This window comes from Cygnus olor, chromosome 1 (genome assembly GCF_009769625.2).
Source record: "Cygnus olor isolate bCygOlo1 chromosome 1, bCygOlo1.pri.v2, whole genome shotgun sequence".
In the NCBI taxonomy this organism is placed as follows: Eukaryota; Metazoa; Chordata; class Aves; order Anseriformes; family Anatidae; genus Cygnus; species Cygnus olor.
The window spans coordinates 140,014,884-140,041,201 of NC_049169.1; the positions used below are offsets into that span (position 1 = coordinate 140,014,884).

The following is a 26,318-nucleotide window of genomic DNA, read 5'->3' on the forward strand; positions in this document are numbered from 1 at the left end:
AGAGTGCAAAATGGAGAAGGAAGTTCAGGAAGGTGTTACAGAAGATTAATGGAGAAGAAACAAGCTCGAAACCCCCAAATCTCTTACCACTTCTTTAACTGTTGCTGCAGACTGTACAGCGCATGGGACAAACCAGTGCCTGAGTTCACTGCAGAAAATTGATAGCGGCAGGGTTTAGGAGTTCCCAACTTGCACATCCGTGTAAAAATATCTCCACAAACAACTTCATATATTCTCCAACAGATAAAGCATGTCAAGCCAAGCAACCTGAAAGCGTTGATCAATTTACCCCCAAAGCAGTAAAAGTAAGCCACCATCTGTTATTCTTGTCAGTTCTTTATTGGTTTTCATCCTAAAGACTAGCACATTTACAGCATACATGGATTGGATGAACTAGAATATATAAAACAGTAGCCATATGTTTATGATATATTAATACTGCCCAAAAACAAATAAATAAAAATATTTCAATGCACAAAGCTTGGCAAATACAATTGTGTTGGGACAAAACAGTGTTGTATTATACAATAATTTTACATGTATAAATGAAACAAAAGGCAACTGTGCTGTAGGTACTTTCACAGAACATACACAGAACATACTTGGCAACTTTTTTTTTACCTTTGTATGTTTTATAATTTAAAAAATTACTCAAAAAAGAACATTAGACAGAACTTCATTTTACAGTAATCCTTAAATTTGCCTCTCCTGTGCAACAGAAAACCTTACTTCACCCCTGTGAAGTCTCCTATGTGGATTTAAAGTTTCACAGTTTTTCTTTTTCGATGAACTGCTCAAGATCTTACTGTTCATTATGCCCTTTAAAACAAGCCATTGACGTGCATGTACTGACACCGTTGTATATATGAAACGTTAGCTGGACGATGATGTTTTACATGTAAGCGTACTAAAATCAGAATATTTTAAACAAAATAACACAATACTCGAGACTGGTATGCCACCACTTTAAAAAGGTGAGCGAAAACCATGCAGATAGAAAATTCGGGAACTTTTTCTGATTACACTGGTATACAAAATAAATAAAGGCTCACTAAGCTCTAGAGTAGATCTAATGATTGTTGGCCACAACCTAAGAGAGTGGCTCTGCTAATTGTTACAATAGACCTCTTGGTATTTTCTTCTGAAGCTGAACAATGGAAGGTTTTTAGTGTAACAACATAGGACTTAAAATATTAACTATATTTGAAATATACAAAATAAAATCATCAACTCATAAAAACTAAGGGATACAAAGAGTATAGTTTATACAAAAATAAATGTAGCATTTAATAACAGGCCAGGGACTGAAGGTTGAGCAGAACTAATGGAATAATATCTAAAGAAATCCCACTGAAAAGTTTTTCCACTGCATATTTGTTTACATATTTGCAAAAAACAAAAAAGCAACACATTTATTAGTTGGAGAACAGGTCCATAAAGTTTCCAAGGGACTGTTCTTCTACAGATGATTTGTTTGGGTTGGGTACAAATGCATTGAATTTGCACAGAATTTTTTGTTTTGTTCTCCTAGAAAGACGGAAGAAATGGTAACAACCTAGTTCAGCAGAACTCTCTTAACTGGCGTTGTGACATGCTGCTCAGTGTTAAACTGCAGAAAGCAAAATGCAAAAACTGCTAGACTTAAAACCCCCAAACCTGTATGGGAGCAGAATGAACATGACTGATAGAGCAGTGACAGCACAGACAAACATCAGTGCGAGGGAGAAAGAAGCCAGCCATATACTTACCTGGCTGTTGCTACTCTCACGAGAACAAACGACCAGATTTTTCTGTTCTAGAAACCAAGAGGGGGAGGGCACAGCGGGCTGGATGAAGCTAGCTAGGAATGATCTAATCCTGTTAAAATTTGGAACTTAATGTTTAGCTGCTTTTTAAGAAGGTATCTCATCTTCGAAGGCATTCTTTGGGACATGATTTCCAAGGAGATCTGTTGAACATTTTTTATCAAATGCTATCAAACTGATCACCTTAGTCTTAGGCTAGAACACATCTGAGGTTCTTGTGCATTAGCACATGACTTACTTTCTATCAAAATGGGACATTGCTATCTTCTTCAGAAATATTCTGAAAATAGTCATGCTGCCCACACATGATTCTGAACATTCAGTAAGGTAAAATGCAAAGCTATTTTTTACAATCCTAAAATACCAGAAACAAATTTTTGTTATGGAGTAACAGGGATGTGCTGGGCACTTCGAGCATTTTCAAACTGACAGATACTGAAAAAAAATCAGTCAAAAAAATTTAACCTCCTGACATACTAATGCTTACAATCCAGAAGCGATTATAAAAAACCATGGATAAAAAAATGTGTTAATTAATTTACAGTACCATGAGACATACTCAACATGTTATAGTTGGGAAGGGCTGGGGGAACTGTTGCTGGCATCAATGGTTAAGCATCATGATGTTTTTGAAAAACACTTTTAAAAACTGGTTAAGATGTTTGCTAAAGTCCTTTTGTGCTGAAAATGACAGGAATTTGTCTTTATTTGGACAGAACTAGAAACTAGACCTCATATGCCTTTTATGTATTATTACTTTCATTTATCAAGATGGTATCCTATATACAGCGAAATGATTTCTACTCCTGGCTTTTATTGTGCTGATTATTTTTAAAAGTTAAACACCTGTTTCTTGATTGTAACGATGCATTCTACAGTTATTAGACTGCCTAGGGTCCAATCTCTTTTTATTTACAACTTTTGAGTTTTACTCTGTTTTAAAAAGTTTATGAAAAGCTCAATCTCAAGTCAACTCAGTATAAAAAGATGTTGTGTGAAACAGCTGCCTAAATGCCATTCATAGAGTCCTTGCCCATCCAGGAGGTACCTAGCACTTTGCATATAGGTAATTATCGAGTAGTACAATATCTGTTCATCTTACATACACTGGAGGCTATTTAAATGGGCACAGTCATCACACTATTCTCAAGCTAAGGTGTCAGAATAACTGTTACTATGGATTCCAATTTGGTAAGTAACATGCTCTGTATAACCTAGTGAAACGTACAAAAAGGTTATTTATCTCCTCTGGATGACAAAATCAGGTGTTAATCTAGAGTGTATCCACACGTTTTAATGGAACAGCAATTAAAGGACATGGTATGCTTATGTTTCAACTTTTCCATAAGTTCCTTCTGGAGGCCTGTAATACTTTGGGAAAGCCTTCAGTTGCAGGGAATTAAACGCATACTTGCGACATCCAACATTCTTCATTGTATTTTCTCGCCGACAACCCTCGCTGGGGAAAAAAAACAAGCACAAAAAAATGACAGCAGTAAAAAGGAAAAAAAAAAAGACTTAAACTAAGATGAAATGAACTGGTTATTTTATAGCATTAAAAAAAAAAGTTGGTTATATTTAATGAGCGTTTAATTAATTTGCCACTGCAAATATTAAAAATGATGACTCATCATACAATGCTAGTAAGAAGCACACAGAATGGACACATGCTATGTCTGGTTGCTAGTTTTGCATTTCTAAAAAGCAGCAGTGCATCTACCGAAAAAGTTCTTTTACGGAGGTTTCATGTATTTCCAGGTATACTGTTGTGGAGTTCACATGCCGCTTCATTGCACAAGGGATCCCAAAAGATTGCTTAAAAGCAGTTCTGCTAATTTATTAGTACATTAAGCTGAAAAAGAAAAATTGCTGATCTCTCCAAAGGAGCTTTAAAGTAATTCTCCTGTTCCCTGCATGTCGGTATTATCAGAACTTACTTAAAGATTAGAGCTGATACAAAAATAATGGCTTTCCAGTTATCTCTGCATGCATAAATTGACTTGAAAACCAGCATACTTTAAAAAAAAAATCTTAATCATGAAATAGCAGCTTTGTGTGGGTGCAAAAAAGATTGGCTGCGTTGGCAGTCATCACCCCAATGAAACAAAGCTGTGCAGAACGTAGAGCTTAACTTCTACCCAATGTTTTGGTGCAACTGCCCCACATTACAAAGAGGTCCTGCACTACGATAAAAAAAAAAATACTCCAGTTATAAGGCTTCTTTATAATTGTAAATCTACATCAAAGTTCCTTTGATTATATCCAAAACAGACATACAAAGAGGAAGCACTGTTTTAAATATATATTATAAATCAAATTAGGCTTGCATGAGAACATCTTTCCCTGATAGAGAACTGGAAGCTAAACAACCGTTTAATAGCGAAGGTTCATGACCAAGTGTACAGTACACAATCTTATGGTGGAAATGTCCTGTTGCTCCTGTCTTGGAGGTGGCTGCAGCAGGTATCAGGTAAATGCCAGTAATCTCTTTTAAAAGGAGGGTTTGGATCCTGGTTCAGTGTGAAAGCTCTCTGCTCTTCCTGATCTCATTGTTCGTCTGATTTTGGTTAATTAAACCGACTGTAGCTCTGTTACATATATACATATACATATATACCACCTAGCTTCATAATGTATTGGCACCATAACTTTTCATTCCAAGAAACAGTTTATGTCTGAAATTTGTCTCTGCAGTGTATTCTGTGACGGTCTTTTATAGAATGGACCGTACATTATGACACTGCCTCTATGACATTGTTTTGTGTTTTACAGACACCCTCGCCAACTGTTGCAGACAAATAGATTAATCAAGAATTAGCAGAAAATATGTTCCAGTGTAGTAATGAAACCATCAAGCTTAAATAAAACATAACAGGATGCTGACTGAGCATTTTCAGTCGGAGGTGGATCGTCCTGTTCATTACCTATTCCACTGCATCTGGTTATTGACCACATTCAGTGACAAAGGCATGTTTCACACCATTTCATGTGCCGTGGTTCTGCCAGATGCACGTGGGCAGTATGCACTGCAGCGTTTTAAATCTGAAACCCTGAGTGAAAGCACAAACCGGGCTAAAAAGAAAAACAAAACTTGCCCCTACTGAAGTTTAGGAACCCCCTCCCCAACACATTGTTTTCAAAAGGTCGAGGCTTTCTTTCTAAATTCATTTAGGGGCGGTCCTAATCTGGCCTATCAACAGTCACAAGCAAAGTCACTTCATACTTTATTTTAAAACAGATTTATTGTTCCAGGGAGTTCAGTGGAGATGCTCCTGCTAAAGTTACTTTCACACCTTGTTAGACTGAACCCAGGACATTCAATGCATTGCTACAACAAGGCTACAGTGCAACCTGACATTCCTTCAATGTGTGAAAAAATAGATTTTGGTACACATAGCAAATGAACCAGTCTTCTTCAGAAACAAGAAATGATTTGTGCAGACATGCAGTGGTACTGGGTAGCAGCACAGGATGCGGAAATGACCATTACCATCATATTATGATTTTAAATCTCATCAGCAGTAAGGCTTTGCCTAAGTTCATTAAAATAATAAATAAATAGTGTGTGTGTGTGTGTATATATATACACACACGTCTTTGTGGGCTTTTCTTTTTCTATTTTAAAAACAACATTTGAAGAATAGTGAGAAAAATACCAGGAGATAGTGTACTGTACAGCCTTATTTCATGAAGACACAAATATAAATATGTAGTTTAATTAGTTGGAATATTTACTGAATTCAGCATTTGATTTTATCTTATTTTTTCTCTATTTTTTTAGGCTTGCCTCTTTCAGGAGCTTTCAAAATTGATTAAAATTAATAATACAAGCTGCAGCTATCTATGTTTTCTGAGCGAGTCAGTAATAGTAGAAATTAGAAATCACAGTACTACAAGAGTTCTTCTCAAGTCATCAAGCCCAATTTTCTGTCATCTCAGGCACCAAGCAAAGCAAATCCCTTTATGAAATTAGCAAACTATGTTAAATGAGGTTAGGTTTTTGATGAACTATTGCTATTGACAAGCTCTTCCAGACCACTACATCAACAAAACCCTTCAATTTAAACAGGCATCTGCCAGGTTGGTGTTAGATATAAATGGTGATCAAATTTCTTCTACCATCGTTCTGCATGACTAAATTTGGTAAGTTTCTTTAGTATCACCACCTAAATAAACGTTAACTTACCATAATTCAGTTATCTCTAAGTCATCGTCTATCAACATCATCATTTATTAAAGCTGTCCAACACTTAACAGTGAAAATAACAATAATATTTAGCCTAGTGTCATTAACACAAAGCCCAATGGAAAACCTAGAACCCACCTAAATGAAGGAGCTAATTAACAGCTTCATTTTTTCACCTGAAATACTGAAGACTAACTTCAGTAGGATGACAATGACCCTGTTCCAGAGTAAGTTATATAACAAAGCACCTGAAACTGATAATGGATCATTAGCAGGCTCTGCCGATTACATACTCTCCCTAACCACAAGTCATTATGTCTTTAATACATTACAAAACGCAGATCTACAAATATAATGAAATAATTCTGCATGCAGCGCACCGCAAGTTGCATTTTGAGTGGGTATACTAGTCTACTGGAACATACTTAACCATGAGAAAGGAACACGACTATGGTTCTACAAACTGTATAATAATAATGTAATTTGGCTATTATGCTTTGAAATGAAGGTAGAAATTTGTTTATTTCTTTAAATAAATTTCTTATAATTTCTTATAAACCCCACCCATATTTTTATTTTTCTCTTCATACCTCATAAAAATGAAAGGCAAGATTACCATACACCTTTGATATACAAAAGATACAAATTTTTTTTCAGAGTTCCTTTCTCTGGAATACATGAAACAAATAACACAAAACTATATTTGGTAAGAGATCTTCAGGCCGGCTAAAGTAACGAGGTAACAGGCCAAATGTCAGACTATGTTACAAGCACTGAAAGCAGAACAATAATTTAAAGTTTCGATACAATTCTTTTTGATAAAATAATTTGATGTATATTTACAGTTTAGTACAATAGAAACGTAAAATTGTAAGGCATAATAATAATTCTTGGCAGACAATGCTATGACACATTCCTTTGTCCAGCAGGTACCAAGTGGCAATACACATTCAAGCAATATTTTGTTTTGTTTTTGTTTTTATTTTAACTTTATCTTCACTTGCAACGTAATCTGGCCACCAGGTATGCTATGCTCAGAAACAGCCACACAATCAGTAAATTGGGGCTGAGAGCTAGTAAAGGAATAGAGTAGAGGAGGCTGGGATCTAGTCTGAAATCTCGGATGGGCACCAAGCCACTCAAGTTCTTCTGGGTGACTACCTCCCGTGTTCCAATGCTGTGAAAAGGAAGAAGGTTGGGAGGAGGGAAAATAAAACAGAAAGGAAGACGGACATGCAAATGAATGTATAAAAAGAGATGGCAACACAAGGTGGTCAAGAAGATGAAAAAAAGATGGAAGAAGCCACAAAAAAAACAGAATATGAAGTAAAGAAAGAGTGGAAAAACATCTCAAAAATATATATCAGCACAATTACAGATATAAGGAGAGGGAAAGAGAATAAAAGAGAAAAATAAGAAAGAAGTACTGTAGTCTACTGAAAATAAACACATGTAGGTTGAACATAAATGGTTTTCCATGTTCATTCTTTCAGATTACCAAGCAATATCCCATGCTGCTCTGCCATGCTCCCGCATGCTGCAAAAAAGTGGAGCTCTGAAAAGCAAGCTGAACATGAATAACCATTGTCGTATTTGACCCTTTCAAACATCTTTCCATGTGAGCTGCAGTGAAATACTTTAACCTCCTAACTACTTGCTCAACACATAAACAAAAAAACCACAACACCCAAACCACCCGCTTGTTTTTCAGCTTCAGAATGAATTCAAGTGTGTATCAATACACTTCCCAAAACACCTGCTTCTGAAGTGCCCCAATGTACACGTGTGAAGGGAAGACATTGCACAGCCCATCTCATTATGCCCCTGCTTCCTACGTTGCTTTGAGCACAGAGGGCCTATCGGGGGATACACTTCTTCAGGTAACCTGCCCTGTGTTATTTTGTTTGTAGATTACAAAATCAGTTCCCCAGGGTTCCCACAAAGGCAGGGAAAACTTTATACACCTGATATACTGTCAGTATGCTTAAAAGAATAATAAGGCAGCAGTGCTTTGGTTTATTCTCCAGGATTCAGGAACAGTTCTGTATATTGGCCCAACTAAAAATGTGTTTTTATCAAAACCAAAACATGAATCCTGAGCGATTTCCCAAAATATTTGTATTGGGTGCAGGCAATGAGGTGGGGTGACAAACTGGGGGTCTATCTGTGAAAAGAGGCGAGTGTCATCCCGTGCTGGATGGGGCTGGTTCCAACTGGCTCCAATGGCCCCACCACAGGGCACAGCTGGGCCCGGCAGCCACGCTGGTGCTGTCTCTGGGAAAACATACTTAAGGAACAGGAAATGCCGCATGAAAGTGAGAAGCAAGGAAAAAAAAAAGTGCCAGAAACAACCTTACAATCACTAAAGTCAGAGAAGGGAGCAGGAGGTGCTCCAGGCACCTGAGCAGATTCCCCTGCAGCCCGTGGAAAGGACCACGGCCAGGCAGATATTCACATGGAGGACCCCACAACATAATAGCTGGATACTTCCTGAAGGAAACTGCAGCCCATAGAGCAAAAGGATCTTGTAAGAAAAGATGCTTTTCTTCTCTGGAAACTTCCCAGCAAAGAAATGAAACACTTCAAGTCTTTGACTCTCCTAACTTCTTCCCTGACCTTCCAGCTGGCCCAGAAAATTCAGAAGGATTCAAGATTGAACCAAGCCTTCCTTTTCTAGTACAACTACATAAATCAAAGGTCCCAGTTAACAGAAAAAGGAAGTTTTTTGAATGCCCTAAAAGTAAATTGCAACTCTTTCACTTCTTATGTGTCATCTTGGTCAGGTCATCCTGTCCATGTTGAAATGGCTTTGGGTGGAGTTGGGTTCCTACATATTTGTTTTGTAATCCTACATGTCTCTTCAAGCTTTGTTAATTCTGTGCCATTGTTTCCGAATAGAATTGGAGAACTTATTAAAAAAAACACACAAACAACAACAAATCACGTCCTACCCTGAAAATCAATGAGATGTGAGGAAGAGTGATGGGCTTGATGAAAACCCATCCAATCTTTGTATTCCATCAGGTCTACTCAGTATTTGTTCTGCACAATCCCTCTCGGTCAACAATTTAACAGAAGAGAATGACACATCTTTCACCTATTAGAGCAAGTTCCTGATGCTGCTAGAAAATGTCAGCCAAACGTTTTGATTAAGCTGGCCCACTTTCAACATCCCAATATTGGTCGACATAAAGCAATGTGTTTCTTGTGTCAATGTTTTTTTTGATTTTGTGTTAAATTAAATTGACGGTCCAAAACAATGTTATTATTAATCGCTTTCTCTACTGTGACCATGACTGCATTAAAAAATATTAACTCAGTAACCAACTTAAAGAAAATAGCAAGATTTCTAGCAACATACTTGTTCAGTTTTTATTCAAAACTTACTAAACTGTTTTAATAACAACTTTACTGAAACTGTGCAACAAAGCTTTTTGTTTCAGGTGTCTCAGTCAACAAGTTGCATAATTTAAATAATGAGATATCTGAGAGACACTTAGCTCCATTTTTAAGTCAGTAACTTCTCCCTCACAAAGCTGGTCCAAGCTGTCTTTTTTTTTTTCTAATATTAAGGTTCAGCTAGTCTCTGGATACACAGTTTTCATGTCCTGGAGCAACTGTGTAATGATCCAGCAAAAAGTGCAGCAAAAACATGAAAATAAAAAAGTCCGGTGACATCCAGTTAGATGTAGAAATGAAAATCAAATTTTTAGTGTGAGATGCTGCAAGTACTACTATATGAGATATTCTCCTTCTAAGTAACTGAAGAGTAAGAAAGGGTCAAACAGCAAAAACATACAGAAAGGATAAGAGAATTGAACACTCTAGAGAATTTGGTGAGAAGACACACAGTACAGTACATTCAGTAAGAGTGAATGTTGAAAAACAGGACTGAACAGCATTGTTGAACTACATTGATAAAGACTAAAGCTAGATTTCTTATCCTTTCTTTTGGTATGTGAGTTACGGAGTTTTCCAGCAGTGCTTGAAACAAGGCATTGAACAACAGTAAACAGATTTTTTTTAGTACAGTAGTTAACTCTGCAAACATCTCTGCTGCTTCAGAATACAGAACATCATTATATTGATATGAAAACAGCACACTGACACGCTGTGATGAAATTTGGGTGCTGTATTGTGAAACACTCACACTAACATTTTGCCCAGTGAGCAAAGTGTTTCACTGCTAAAGAATAAATACATGGTGGCAAACCAGTGCAAACTGCAGGTGTCTATGTTTCAACGAACAACATACAAGTCACCTCGGACAAACTTGCCTAATCTAGAACTAAGAAACCCACTACTATGACAGTAAAGGCAACCTCAGTAAACAATTTTCAGAGAAGCATCACTTTTCTGTTCTGTTAAGCTCAGCATTAACTGAAAACATGTTTTTACATGCTTCTCTGAAAACTTCCAATTCACTATTGAAAACTAAAACCCATCTGATGCAAATCTGGGAACTGCCAGCTTTACCATATAAAACACACTAATACATGCAAGTGAGGGATGAATCCTAGCAGCCAGTTTTGCAGTTTTCTAGCTTTATTTTTCTTTTTGTTTCTTTTGATAGAAACAGACACCACTGCTCCTCTGCAGTTTGCATGGTTCCTCATTTAGGAATAAGGGACACAGTCAATCTCTTACCTCCTCATACACTCCAGAGCCTGGGTGAAGACCTGTGGGGCCATTCCATGTTCATGCTGTAGGATCAAACACTGCTCTAGGGTGACCGACATGGCAGTCCTATCCTTGGCACTTTTACAGCTTGTAAACCGAACACCATTTAGTCTGCGGCATATCTAGAAACAAGATATGAAATTCATCGTTCCTTCCTCAAGTATAACTTTCCATCAGAGAACACACCTGTATTTCTCCTCCCTAGATAGATACAAATCTTTTGTAGGACTGCGATGTCAAAAGTTGTCAACTTTGGTGCAGCAGTACTTTGTTGCATGAGTTGTAGGGAAAATACTGATGTGAAAATAAAAACATTTTCTTTATCTCCCCATTGCCAGGGGAGCAAGGCAGCATTTCCAAGCAACATGCATGCAAATGACAAAATCTAAATATATCAGTAATAAAAAAGGAGAAAATAGGCACATATACAAAAAAATCAACTGAACTATACAGAGATGCTTAGATTAATAAATACCTCAGCAGCTTGCCAAAGGATATCAACATTCTTATTTTTCCTTGCATGTACATTTTGTCCCAGAAATCTTAACAGTTCAGGCAGGCACGTCTGACTACGAGATCGAGGTAGACCTATAATACAAAAAACACAAACTCCACTTATTTAGTTGTATTCAACGCTTTTATAAAGAGAAGTGTTCCTATATGAAGTGTTCCTATAGTGTTCCTATATGCCTTATATATATATTATATATGTGTGTATATATATATATATATATATATATATGCACTTATATGTATAAGTGTTCCTATATGCCTTGGAAAGGCAGTCGTTTTCTTGAAGCTATCAAAGCTTACAACTAACCCAATTCTTAATTACTTAGTAACACTAACAAACCAAATTCAAGTTTAATTAAACTCAATTGGAAATATGCATTCAGGTTATTTAAAATTTCAGAGATTCAGAATAATGATGGCAATATAGTAATAGAGGGAACAAAGGGAGAAAGATTAGTATAGTGTCTTGTTTGGTGCGTCCTGGACATACTTCCTTTGACATACTGCTCTGAACTGTGCATAAACATGTAACTGTATTATTCCCCCCTCAGAGGTGATAATAGGATAACATATATGTCTCCACAGAAACTCTAAAGGTATCAGTTTATGTTCTGCTCACATATTCAATTTGCCGCCTAGGCAGTTTTCTGTTACAAGAAACACACGCTCCAATAGAACTGCCAAAATTCATTTATTAATATTTCAGTAAGTGAAAATAAAGCTGTTGAAATTTTTCAGTATGCCAGAGTGTTTTCAACAGCCGTCTCATGCCTACATGTTTGAAGTGCTACACATTGTCTCTCACACATGTAGCAATGTACTCAATGACAACCAACGATAAGTATTAAATAGGTCTTTTTCTTTTTTTTAAGGGTTATCTACAGAGGACACCAACTAAAGTTGCGACTGGATAAATAAGGTGGTATGCACTGTTAGAAAACTGCTGTGTTAAAAAGTCCCTGCATGGGTGGTATATGAGGTTTTAGTTTGGGACACATCTTTTCTCATCTCAAATAGTATGTAAGCTAATATTGTGCCTGTCCTGGTCTGCTCTACATAAACTATACACCTGGAAAGACATAGTTGTGATCGAAAAGAGGGCACAGACCATCTCTCCAGGTATGTCTAAAGACAATGAGATCTAATGGAGCAACTATGGCAGTAGCTGGCTTGTTGGAAATTCTGCAGTGCTTAGAACTCATAGCACACATCTTTCAGAAAAAGGACAGTGGAGCAGGCATCAGCTTTCCTTATGCATTGTTCTCGAAGGGAACGTTTTCCACAAGCTGCCAGCAGATACTTCACTTGACCCCTAGAATGATCTTTTTTGTTGTTGGTTTTTTTTTTCTTCCCAAACTTACACAGGCTATACTACCAGCTGTTCATAACAAGCACCTGTCTTCCAGTTAAAGAAAACATTATTTTCTATTGACAAGCTTCATGGAAAAGCATGTTTCACTACATACAACCCAAATATCACCACAGAGGAGGTACCAAACATACTCTCAGACCTTTCTTAGGACAAGCACAATCCCAAGGTTTGTCCATATAGTCCCAGCTTTTCACAGAGTATCTCTAACAAATCTGCTGGGACACCTGCAGTATTTTTTTCACACTTCTACTCCAAATTTTTGCTCAGTGTTTATAACCACAAAACATTTATCCAAGCTGGATTGCAAAAATATGTCTGCACTGACCCAGGACAAACAGTGAAGCAGAATGAAGTTTAGGCAGAGGGCAGATTTTTCCCCTTAGTGGTATTCATCTCATGTGGCAGGTATAATGACAGGTAACTGGACTGAAGGAGAAAAGGCAGGTGGACACAAGACTGTTTTCTTTTGTTTTACTGTTAAGGTGCATGTCAACACCACCTGTCCAACACTGCCTCTAGTTTCATTCAGAATTTCAAGTTGCTTGAGGAAAAACCTCCGGTATAAGGAGTAAGTGTTACTGTCAAATGAGAAGGTCAAAGTTGTGGCACCGGTGCTCCTTAAAAACAGAGGAGAGTAAGTGTAACGATAAAACAGAATTCAAAAGCCATGGAAAAGAATGAACAAATTACAGGACGGAAAACAGACTGCAGAATAAAAGATGTTTACAGAAAAAGGCAAAAGTTAACAGATGACTGCATAAGAGGTTTGAGAATGAGGAAAAAGACTGAAGTCAAAAAAAAAGCAAGCTAAACCAAAAAGGAGAGGAAGGAACTGAATGAGAAATATGTTATGAAAGACTATGGACAGAAACAGGAAGGAATGGGGAGAAAAGTGGAAGAAAAATCAATGTTAACTAATTAACTTCTGAAGTTTACAAGAAAAACTGATGCTAGACTACCATATAGTAAAACACAGTTTAAAATTTTGCAGCTAAATTTCAGAGAAATTATTATGTGCAATTGTGAACAACTGGGAAGAGGGAGCTCATCATCAAAATATTCTATTTCTGCAATAAACTGCAGTTGTGGAACCCATGAAATCAGCTTACAAGATGTTTGGTACTACTGATAACAAACCAATGAATTCTCACCGTTTCTTGGGGCAGCTTATTCCACTGCCCCCTCCAAACAGAGTAAGCAAGACATTTTCCTATACAGCCAGTGAAGTTCAAGCCTGTAGCTACTGTCTCTCTTTCAGGTTCTAGACTTCTTTGTTGTTGGCTGCAGATGCAACGATTTCATGCAAGTGCCAAATAAGCAGAGGGAAAGTGATTAAGAAGTTCCCAAAAATGTCAGTTGCTCTCTGTACAGGTCATCAACAGAACATGACCAAAAACTGCACATAGAAGTGCTGCTGCTATGACCTGTCACATTTTTGCCTTCCCCTCACAGTATCTTACTATCTGTATGTTTATACAATACATAATGCCACTTAGGTACAAAAGTAAATTTAAAAAAGCAAAGTTAATCAGACTGAACTTCAAAAAAATTCAATTTATTCTACTTAGTACTAATGTATTAAAATAGAGTCGTATCATTTCTTGGAGGTTACTGACTCTGCCTGTCATCAATGTATAAGCACCTAACTCAAAGCAAGCAAACAAGAACATCAGCCTGAACTGCTGTTCAGCCAAATTTGCTGTGGATTATCAAATACTTACAATCATCAGGCAAAACTTCCTTGAACTGCTCAAAATACGAATTCAACCGCACTAAGCTTTCCATGTTAATTACTTCTTGCAGTGAGGTGTCTCCAAACCTTTAAAAGGTGAAGAAGGGAATAGTTAAACATAAGGTAATCCTTCTCCTTTTCTTCAGAACAACTTCACTTTGCGATACAACTATGAGAAAACAGTTCAAAGATTCATCTCCCAAAATTCCTAAACACTTACATGCAAAGTAAAGCATAAAAGAAAGGAGTTGCAGCGATTCACTCCAGAAAAAGAAAATACTTGGGTGTGAGGGGAAAAGTGGGAAGGAAGGCAGAAAGAAAAACCTTGTAGAAAACAATACTTAAAACACTTTTGGTTTTGTATCTCTCTTTCAATACTAAATGCCCATCTGGTAAATCATTTTGCCAAAATTCAAACTTTGAATTTTGATTTACCAGTTTAGTTCATAACCTTTGATTTTGAATTTTGACTTATCAGTTTAGTTCATAAACTAATAATGACCATGGCATCAGGACGCAGGCTTAAGAACTTTGATTTCAGACATGTGAATGAGAAATATGGATCCAAGAGTGATAAAATGTTTATGTAATAAATAGTCATCAATGCTGTGATACAACTCACCTAACTATATATATACTTGTATGTATATATACATACATATATACACATACATGCATATAAGCATGCACATGGTGTTGACATTTACAGCTACGCTAGTCAGCTTGAGCTTCCTTTGTAGGCAAAAGTAAGTCCTGGAATGCTACAGTTAGATTTTTCTAGTTGTCAGCACAATCCTGCTGCCACAATATGCCTGTGCCTGACTTCACGGAGTTCTCCATCAAAGCAGGATCTGTCAACGTGTTTCTTAAAGATATGGCCATAACAAAGGGAAGCTCTGGTGGCTATTCCAGAACTGGAGTTTCCCTTACAAAAACTGTTACGTGATTACATTGTTCAGCTTTACTAGAGCGGTGCTGCATTATGTAAAACCTGCAACAATACATTAAAACAAAGGTCCATCTAGCCCAATATCCTGTTTTTTGACAGTTTTCCTCCAGAAGAGGAAGTCTAGAGGAGAATGCAGAAGCACAAGGCAAATACACAACGATACTCAGAATAATCTCAGCCTCTAGTGATTTACTGCTCATAGAGGTTTCAGGTCACAAGCAGCACCTCTGTGTTAAACAGCCCATGATACATCTCCTCTTCTGTAAATCCACTTCTGAACCTGTACTAGACACAAACCCATGAGGTAAGGAGCTCCACAGCCATGTGCCATGTGAAGTATCTCCTTTTGTTTGTTTCGAATTTGCCAGCTTCGTTTAATGTTCCCTTGTTTTTGTATTGGAGGAGAAACCAAATTGCTGTTAACAATGCAACAGTATAATGCCACAGAGATATACTAACATCAGAAGAGAATGCTGAACTGCCATTAAGGGCAAGCTTGCATGAATGAATACCTACTTCTCTGCTAGGGTTTGCTGCTCATTGATTCCCACATTGAAAAGAACAGGCTGAACCCTCAGTAACATGCCACTTTGAATCTCTCGCGGCAGTAAATCAAACAAGGCGCTTGGCAAAGGGATCCTCACATTAAATCCATCACTGTGAATAAAGAAACAGATATTAGACATACAGATCAAAAAGCAACATTCTGAGAATGGGCTAACATCCAGAATGTAACCCAGTTATTAAAAAAATAAGTATCGGTCAAGGCTGAGGACTTAAAAGAACTGCTACAGCTTGCTCCTAGTCAGACAAGCTATTCTAGCTCAAACCCAAACCAGCAACAACCTGCAATGTTGATTTTATGTCATCATGGACATTTCAATCAGATCTGCCAATTATTGATAAAAGCTGATTTTGCTCTTCTCCTTAATACTGCAGCTCTCATACAAGTTGGGTAAAAAAAGCCAATTTTTGTCATGTCTCTGTCTCATCAAGAGTAAAGCGTATTTGATTTTAAAGTGGTAGAGGCTGGTGATGATGCCCGTGCAAAGAAGGATACATTTTTGGATACGGTAAGTAGTGTTGACATTTCATAGCTGAAGGACAGAGGCAATGATAGGAGTGACCCAAGTGTAAGTTGAAGGGGGAGCTAACACAAGCCCTGATATGGAACCTTGTGACTCAGACCTACAAGCCTGTTCTTGCTGCACAGCACGTTACCTTGGGTCTGCTGAGCTACAGCAAAGAGCAATGTGAATGCTCTATCTCCTGATAAATGTGAGGTAATGCAACTTACCTTCACACATAACATAAGAGCATACTAAGGTAAGTCACATTACCTTACATCTGCTATAGGCTGAGGGATTGCAAGGACAAAAGTTACTATGATTTGAGTGCTGTGCACTAACCTAACAGCAGCAGTCCAAGTCCAAGTCCTTACAGCGCAACCAACATTCCTACGACCATTTTTCTGCTCACAAGACACTGTCAGCAGCACTCTCAAGTACAGCATATACTTTCAAGTATAGCAGAAGAGCTCTGGGAAGTATAACAAGGTAATCAAAATTGGCCTGTCCCACGTTTACGTTGAATGGAGGTACAAATCCTGGAGTGTGTCTGAAAGCAAAAAGCCTGTTTTCAACTCTGACTCTAAAGCTTCCAATAGTTTGAACCAAAATAAATAAGCAGGATTTTCTTCTTTTCTTTCTAGGATAAAATCTCTAAAGCAAAATAATAAGCAAGGCCTGAATCTAGCGGAGACTGGTTTCCTACTGATTTGTGTCCTACGGCTGACAGCAAGTTTTAAAGAAAAAAAATTTCTTTGAACAGGATTTTCTGTCAACTCTCAGCCCTTCTCAACAGTCTCATCAATTTCTGTTACATACATGATTTCACTGCAGTCCTCCTTCAGCTAGTGCACTTTTCATTGCATGTTAACCTAAACTTAATTAAGTTTCTCTTAAAGTTCTTATCTTAGAGAATTCTAGCTGTTTTTCATATGTGGATGAAGCTGGGCAGAGCTTCAGTGGAGCACGTCACACCAAACTGTAATCGAATAAGCCTTATTTCCCCCAGAAATCAGATTAAAAACTAAAAGATTCTAAAGACTCTAAAACACAGAAACATTAAAACATTACAACTCTGACTTCCGTGAGGCAACTGTCCTCGCATCCATTCATCCCTATCTGTGAACTAGCTTCCTCTGGGCAAGAGCTCTCCTGCAGGCACCCATCAGCATCACCTCAGAAGCCAGTGTGAGGACAGCTGATAAGCAGGCTGAGCAGCCTGATGAAAGTAAGACTTGTAAAAGCTTCCCATCACAATAAAGCTGTAACAGATCACTCTCATGCTACAAAAGGATGTGGATGCTTGTTACTTCAGGCAGACTTTCTTTTTTTTAATTGCTTTCAAGCTCAAACTTGAAAACAGCTCTTTTCAGACAAGTGGCCAAAACGAGAAGCAGTCTTGTGTTTCACAAGCATCTATACATTAAATCCAGTTTGGTCCTGATAGTTTAGAAACTGATGCTAAATAAGCCTCAACAGCAGCTCATCAACTGCCTGATAGACATTTCATGCCCTACTGTGCTAATGGTGACCCGTTAGTCAATGGCATACAGTAAAGCACTGACTAACTTATCAACACCAGTGAATTTCAGACGAGATCAGCCTCAAGAGTCAGTCTGAAATCTAGAAACAGCACAAGTGCCTAAGAAAAGATTGTATACTTCTGTCTTGTGATTATAGAAGGCGAGGTTGAGATTATATTTATTTGTAAAACAATACTGTCAGTCTGAGCTTTGCCATATATCCCATTTCAGCTTAACTCCTTGAAAAATGAAGCATTAGTAAAAACGGTAAGTCAGCTTCATGACATTTCTCTAAAGTTCTGAGGGAAAATACAGCATGGTTTCTAAGCTCATAATTCACTTGAATTTTAAGCACAGTATCATTACTTCTCCCTTCTGCATTCCCACCCCACTTCTCCCCTCCCCATTTTTTCTTACCGATTTCCAGTGATGACTGGCAGCATGTCAGTAGATGTACTTGATGTTGCCTGAGTTACTTTAAAGGTTACATTCCTCAAGTCCATGATTCCCAAACTCATGTCCTCCAGCATTGCCAGTTCCTCACCTAAACCAAGGAGGAAAAAGTGGATCGTAATCACTAGTTGTTATGTACAACTTCCCTTTATCGATTTGATTAAGGCTGTAGGTCATCGATCTCATGAAGTTCTGTGGACGAAGAGGCTAGGGAGCCCATGACTTCTCCGTGGTCTATAGACTGCAGACGATGGCGTGATTGACTTTACGAGTTTACCAAGGTTAGAAAACACCAATTATCTAGCACAGTCCAGGCTACTGTCCTTCATGTAGACTGCACACTGATTTTCTTATTTAGACAATGCTAGTAAGATTTTCCCTGCGTTGTCACAGACATGCCATCCTTTGTGTTGGAAATCTGTTTTTGGCATACTGTACTGCAGTACCTTACAAGGTATTCCAGATTTGTTCAGTAAATTATTCCCTAACTGGAATCCAGATAGCTATCCTGACACAAGAACAGTACTAGTGAAGTACTTTCCCTTTTTGTATTCTCTCTTCAATCTCACATTGTACTGTAGGATTACAACAGAAAATTACAAAGAAAAATTACAAAGAAAATCCAAAAAGCATATTTTGTGCACAGTTTCTCCCAGCTTACTGGAATTTTACTCCATTTCTTTGTTTTAAAAATAATCAAAATTATTTTTTAAGCGTTGGCCTTATTATGTCATAAGGCAAGTTCATTTTATTTTTTAGAAGTCATTCAATCAAAAGTGAAGAATTCGGAGTTGTTAGCAAATTACATACCCCATACATAATCTGGTTTTGCATTTCAATTTTCAAAACCATTGTGTAGCTGAGCTGCAGATTGTACCAAACACTCATGTTCTGCTGTAGCCAATTTAAAGCAGAATTTGCTGACTCAACAGCTGCTATCTCCCATTTGCCCTGTGCCTTTACCATAAGTGCTCAGCAGGCTCTCAAACTGCGCCAGCAAGCCAATGGTGTAGAGTTGTCTTAGAAATCCATCATCATGCAGGCAGTTCCTCAGCTTGATAATGAAACCACAAATGAGAGCCGTCAGCTGTGGGAGAGAAAACAAAGACAAAAAAGGCTCTTCAGCCCCAAATGGAAACAACACTGCACATAAGAAAGAGGTGCCATAAAATCTGTCAGACTGATGCTCTTTTACCTTAAATGACACTCTTTCTTTCCTTGCAGCTAAAGAGAGACAGCCAACCAACAAAAATCAAAACACTCATAAAAACTGATTTAGGGCACACTGCCTTCATCTCGCAAACTCTTCCAAGGTGGACTTGCTGCTATTTGTTTTCCTGACACAACCACTTGTATTGGAATCTACAACTTATGAATTACGAAAGAGTCTCCTTGGAGAATTACTTTAGTTACAGATGGAAAAGCAATACTACCAGTTCTAAGGCACAAACATTGATAGCATGAATAAATGGTTTTTTTAAATGATATTTTAAGAAAGCTTAAAAATGTGATGTCTGTTTGCATTATGCAAAGATTCAAACTCTGTAGTGTTATGAGATATTCTACACAAGGCTCTTGGATTGATCTAGTACTAAGATCAGTACTAAGATCTAAAACTAGTACTATTTTTAATTCACCCTTTCTGTCAACAAAGGAATTTCCAAGGTGACTGCCAGATGCTACGTACACAGGGATATGACTTCCAGAAAGGAAGGACTAAAGTTATATTTATGATGAGTAAACATATTCAATGCACTGAGTTAAAAAAATAGCTGTGTTATGAAGTGGGCTTTGTATAGGAAAATTCTCTGAATTTATGAGATATTATGTTTTGGAACAACAACCCTACCAAACAATGCCCAAGAGATAAGTTGTTTGAAATAAATGAATGAGATATTAATCTCACAGGGAGTAGACACACTGCAGAAGTGCAGTGGGCAGATGAGGTGTGGAAGGTTTTTTATTACAGACATCTGCTAGTCAGTGACTGACACAAAAGAGACCCCAGTAGGCCCAGAAACAGAACTTTTAGAGAAACCTCAGCACTCATCCCTCCCCGCTTCTCTCCTCCTTAGGGACTGCTGGTCCTATTGGTTTTCTTGATGCTGAAAACAACAGAAGGTAACCAAAGGAGTACACTCTCTGCTCATGGGACTTTTTCTTTTTTCAACCTCTCTCACATCACATCTTACTTTTGGTTTTAGTTTGGTGGCACTGGATGACAAAGGTTGTTTCTTTACACAGGAGAATTTTCAGTATTTCTGTCACAATCTGTTTTGAAATTGGGAATATATATCCCAGAGAACATTTAAGTTTTATATTGCCAAATGCATGTAAGTGACCAATAAGGAGAGGATAGCACAGTCTGTGAGAGGAGATCACAGCGTTAAGAACAGATCTGAAAAATTCTGAAAATAGCCATCTTTCATATCTCATAAAAACCCAGCACAGGTCCTAGTGTAATCAAATCCTGCGAATTTGCTTGCTTACAGTTTGGCAGAAGACAACATCCCTGCGATACTGAAGACTCAGGCAGAGCCCTATTGTTGGGGCACTGTCCTGCATTAATAAAAAGACCATGGCTTTCTTTGCCTTGTCACTCATCATGGCCACGCAATCTGTGAGTGTTGTCAGCAAGGGATAAAGAGCTTCGCTCCATTCACCTGGTTGAAAGAAAAAAATGAACAGCACTGTAAGTACTTTATTTGAAAAAAAAAAAACACAACATACACTAAGAAGAAACTTCCCATTGCAAGTAAAAGTTATTGATAATCCACATGTGGTGCTCATTTTATTTTGGCTGGCTGGCTACTCCCTGCTTGTTAATAATTAATCTTACAGAGTGGATATTGCACAGGGAAAACATGGAGAATTTCACTCTCTAAGGCTGTTATGACTTTCCCGGCCATGTAGTAGCTCCCAGATTTGTGCCCGCAGAACAGGCCATACAATAGCTGATTTGGAAAGCATAACAGAAAGATGAATATCTATACACACAAGTGTACAGAACTGTGTGTACATGTTCAAACACACCCTTTCACAGTGCATTCATTGACAGACAGTATGGAGCCCATCGGAAAACAGATACAGTGAACATCTGTTCGGCCATTTCTATGAATGAGAATTCTCCCAGATATTTCTGCCTTTGAACCTTTTGTGGACTTGGGTGTATCAATCAACTGCCTCACAATTTTAAAGATATTTATTTTCAGTCAGGTAAGGCAACTCTTTTCTCCATTTGCAGCATAGGAGTAATAAAGTAAAGAGGTGAAAACTTGTGTAGGTACTCTTTTACATGTGCCCTGTCTGCTGGGCTGAGTGGCTTTGAAGGCCTACAGCTAGCTAGCAAGAAACACTAAGAACAGTAACTTAGATGGGAGCTGGCCAGATCCTTGAAGTATTTATGAGCTTGACTTGCACTGAAACACGTGAAATATGTCCCAGAGTGACTCTGCTCAAGGTCCTACACAGGAAGCAAAGAAATGAAATTAGGTTGCCAAAGTCCTCTTTTAGTACCCCAAACACTGTGCCATTCATTCTCCCTGAAGGGACTGGGCTGCTTTAAAATATCCAATAGGCTCAATTTCTTTTCTTTCCTTCTTTCATCTTTTGTCTCAATCAACCACCAATTTTTAAAACCTATTTCCATGACTGTATAAAATATTACTCAGATACTGTATCAAAATGCATTCTCTCTGCAATATAAAAAGAAAACAGAATGGAAAATGTGCTCTTTTGAATGTAAAGAACATTGAAAGAGAAGAACACGTTTCTTTTTAATGGAAAGGACACTGTGTTTTATATTTAAAAAGCACCACAAACAGCAGATGTGTGATCCCAGCCTGGTAGGTTGTACAAACAAGGCAATGTACAGATCAAAACCTTCATGAATGTAGTCAGTTCAAGCCCCTGAAAGGAAGCTATTTGTGATTTTAACTCAACAACTGGACTAAGAGCTAGTAATATATATATATATATATAATTTTTTTAATATACATATATATATATTTTTTGATAACCAGCCACAAAGGGAACTTTGGAAACTGGCTAACAAAAACATAACTGACAAGATTAACAGAACTATCCTTTTTGTTATGTGGTAGATAAACTGCATAGCAATACCTACAAACTACACAAAGGGGAAGTTATTTGGCTCTGTTCCACTGCCACAAAGAAAGCAGGAAACATCAAAAGAGCAGGTAAGGAATTACAGCTTTTCTATTCTATTAATTGTTCTTCTCTCAAAATAAAACAGACACTGTAACATGGACCTGTAAATAATTATAAAGCAAAGTACAGATGATACTAATACTAATGATACTAATATCATTAGTTCATATCATATCACAATGAATATCAATGTTTATGTAATGTTTACGTTTTATTTCAATGTTTATTTTTAAGTAATGAATATCAATGTTTATCAATGATATCATATCACAATGAATACTAATGATACTAATAGAGCATTTCTCTTACTACACTTAAGAGCTTTTGTATAAATGTGTAAAACTGACAGAAAGAACTGAAAAGATCATCTAGAACATCATCATTTCATTGCCTGGATATACATACATGCATGTAGTTATTAACTCAGTGGAGATCTAAGATTGTAGTGTGCGGGGCAGCACTTCGTTTGAAAGATAAGTTTATCTGTGGTAATCACAAAGTATACTGGTGATATACTGCATGCCTGAAGAGAAAGCAATCTTTAGATGCTTTCTTATCCCAGCACTCACATGCAATGCAATGGCTCATCTAAGGGAATGAGCAAAAAGCATCCATTTCTTGGTTTCAGATATTGGCCATGAAAAAAATAAGTCCTTGTCAGTCTACAAAATTCTAAACACTGCTTCACAGAGGTGTCACGTGTTGCTTTTAACTGCTTGCTCAGTGGTAGCTGCCATTAACAGTAAACAAGAATCGAAGGAATTATATTCAGGCTCAAATCAGGTTGAAATATTTAATTGACAGCGTTTAAATAAATTTGAAAGGACTGTAAGTGCTCACTTGGGTTTTTCCACCTTTCTTCAGTCTACTGCTTGTAATTTACCTCACAAAACTTTTATTAGAGAATATAGAAATATAGAGAATATTTAGAAAAAGAATATTTTCTATCTAATCAATCAATGGCATCTTTAAACACCATGAAGCACTAATTCTAATATGAAATCCATTCTGAGATCTGCTTTTATGTTCTGTGAGATGATCAGACCATTTTAAAACTATTTATACACTCCCTCGTGCAGAACCATATGTAGAACGATTTGGCAAAGTGCCTGAAACGATGAAGATTCAACAAGCTGTTATAGATTTAAAACAGACAGAGATCTGATCCAAGCTAACTGTTAATATATCCTGAACACAAGCCCCACTTCTTAATCAGAAGTTTCTACTTCACGCTAAAAGCTATTTTGTTAAAAAAACTGGCAATAAGCAAACCGACAGGAAGCCTGTCATTTACTTTAGGTGTTTTATATTGTACATTAAAGACAAATCTTGTAGTTTCCACTCAGGCAGCTATAACTAAATTCTGCCCACTAAATAAGGGCCAGATGTGACCCTGTAAATCTTTGCTGCTTTTCTTATGACCACTGCTGACAGAAGTCATACCTTCACGTACTCTTTGAAATGTGGCATTATAAATAAATAAATACATACATAAAAGAAATGCTGGGAAAGTCTACAAAGTCACATATTGGAAGTTCTCTGACTATACACTGTCCAAAGGTGAGGGATAAGTAATGTCAATGTGATAAGAAATCCTAACACATATGTCTATATAAAGGAAATATCTAATAGCAGGTGGGAAAAGCTTTTGCTTCCTCCCACCCCCAAGAGTCTCTCTTCCCCAGAACAACAATATCATTATTAAAGTAACTGGCCTCCAGAGCCTTGAAAAGATATCTTGAGCCTTTTCATATTAAAAAACCAAACAACTATCAACTGTAAATCAAAGTACTGGGCACCTGCAGTTGCCCCTAGATTTAGGTCAGGCTTGCAAGGACTCACCTCTAAAAAAAAAAAAAGTGAAATATTTATTTAATAAATTGCTTACTTACTAAATGAATTACTTAGCCCTAATCCAGCAAAGAATAATTGAGAACCCACTTAAGCACACAGTCATGTCACATTTGACTTCAGAGGGAAGCAAGCACTAAGTGCTTCACTGCACTGCAGCCTCGGCCACTTATGTTTAAGCTGCAGTTTTGGGTACATCTGGGTACCCAGCTGGGGTAACCTGACTCCTTTTAATCTTAAAAATAACTCAGTATTCATTTATGTACCACATTCCTATTTTGTGAAAACTAAAAGGATGTTCCAAGAACTAAAAGTTAGTGCATAATGAATTTTATTCATTATAGTCTCTCTGAAGATGAAAATCACACCTGCACCGGGGCTTTATTTCCCATGGGTTTCACTAAACCCAGGAGCCGACGCTGTAACAATTCGAAGACTGAACCTTCACAGAACTCAAATTAGCCACTCTGAAATGGGAGAAATTACAGCCATCCAGCTGGGAGACCTTGTAACTGTAACACCAAAGTACAGAAGCACAATGAGAGAGGAAAGACTAACAGCATGAGGAAAGTCTTCTAAATTCTGTATTCTGAAATATTAGATTTGCAGTGCCTGATACTGATTGGTTTGTACCATCACTCTTCTTGACTGCTCCGTGTTCTGTTCGAGTTCTCATTCAGAAAGGCAAGCTCAACAGCACATGTGAAAGGACATGTCTGAAAGATCATTAAGATCAGACCCTCACGGACTTCAGTGACATTTGGAAAATCATTGTCACCCGCATTAGTTTGCTAAAACATGTCAACTGGAGAAACCGAAGTGACCATTAACAAGCGTTCTCCCACAGCTGAGAAGTTACCAGATACCTGCTTGCACTATTATATGGGTAAATAATCGCTTCTCGGTATCTTTAGGTAGGTCATGTGATATTGCAGAGCATTACCATTTGAAAATGGTCATTCTTAACAGCAAGGCAGTTGTTCAGTTGTAAATTATGAACAAAAACTTGCAATTTTCAGAAGAAGCAGAAGCTATGAACGCACATACCTGGGCCAGATTCTTCCGGAGCGGGGCTGCAATCTGCACAGAAATGGAGGGGCAACATGCATGATTAAGGAGCGGCAACACAGTCTCAACATAAGCAACTCAAATGCTCAACGCCAGGGTTCTCAAACACTTTCGCTGAGTGAACAGGAGCTCAGCAGATACCTGTGGGCCCCGAGGGCGTGGGCTGCCTCCTCCACTCCACTGTTTCTGATCAGAGAGACCCGAGGATGGGGACTTGGAGGAAAGCCAGTACCTGCTAGCTCAGGAGTTCTCTGTGGATTACCAGTGAGTGCACTGCCAACCCCCAGAGATCCACAGGGCACAATTTGAGAACCACTGGTCTAGTGCAATTATAGAATAAGCTGGCTGAAAGGCTGCTAAACAGAATAGCAAAAGACTAGCAGTAAATTCAATGCACTTAACAGAAAAAGGCATTAAGGCACCCACACTGCAAGAGTAATAGAGAATCGTTACCATGCTATTTTAGACACATCTCTGTTATACAATTTCTAAGAAAGGTAACACAAAAATTAGATTGTATATTGAGGACTGAAACCTCACCAGTGAAGCCTGTAAGTGTGTCACACTCACTTCAGTGGGAAGAACAGGCTCTCAGATGAAAAAACACTACAGTGCAGTGCAAAGAGTAAAAGGATACTATATACCCTGCATACACCTGCATTCATGAAAAATAGTTTATTAAACTGGCAAGATTTAAACTTCTCCTATTTATATCTGGATTCACTACTCAATGAATTATGAATTCCAAAATAACAACAGAAATATCACGTTCAATTTTATGCACTAGGGCAATCAGCTGAGCTTTACAATCTGGGATAACCTCTCAGTAAATTAAAACTCATATTCATTAAAGATGCTATATGATCCCATGCAATTTTAGTAATGAATACCTATACCTCTAAATAAAATAAAATAAAACACAAACAAAACAAACAAAATCCCTTAACTC

The 26,318-nt window shown here is 37.7% G+C and overlaps 1 protein-coding gene across 50 annotated transcripts in view; it reads right to left on the bottom strand.

The window, feature by feature from the left end:
* Positions 1 to 326: 326 nt before the first annotated feature.
* The window catches only part of INPP4A (inositol polyphosphate-4-phosphatase type I A), a 120,697-nt gene continuing 94,705 nt past the window's right edge, over positions 327 to 26,318 (bottom strand). For 18 of the 50 annotated variants that reach the window (XM_040575791.1, XM_040541286.1, XM_040569497.1 and 15 more), the window contains 9 exons: positions 25,349 to 25,381; positions 20,771 to 20,943; positions 19,244 to 19,367; positions 18,245 to 18,371; positions 15,754 to 15,894; positions 14,278 to 14,375; positions 11,147 to 11,259; positions 10,639 to 10,793; positions 327 to 3,264 (listed from right to left, as the gene is read on the bottom strand). In XM_040575791.1, coding sequence (XP_040431725.1) covers positions 3,132 to 3,264; positions 10,639 to 10,793; positions 11,147 to 11,259; positions 14,278 to 14,375; positions 15,754 to 15,894; positions 18,245 to 18,371; positions 19,244 to 19,367; positions 20,771 to 20,943; positions 25,349 to 25,381 — 1,097 coding nt within the window. In that variant the 3' untranslated portion in view covers positions 327 to 3,131. The other 32 variants (XM_040562273.1, XM_040553623.1, XM_040568705.1 and 29 more) reach the window with 4 other exon arrangements.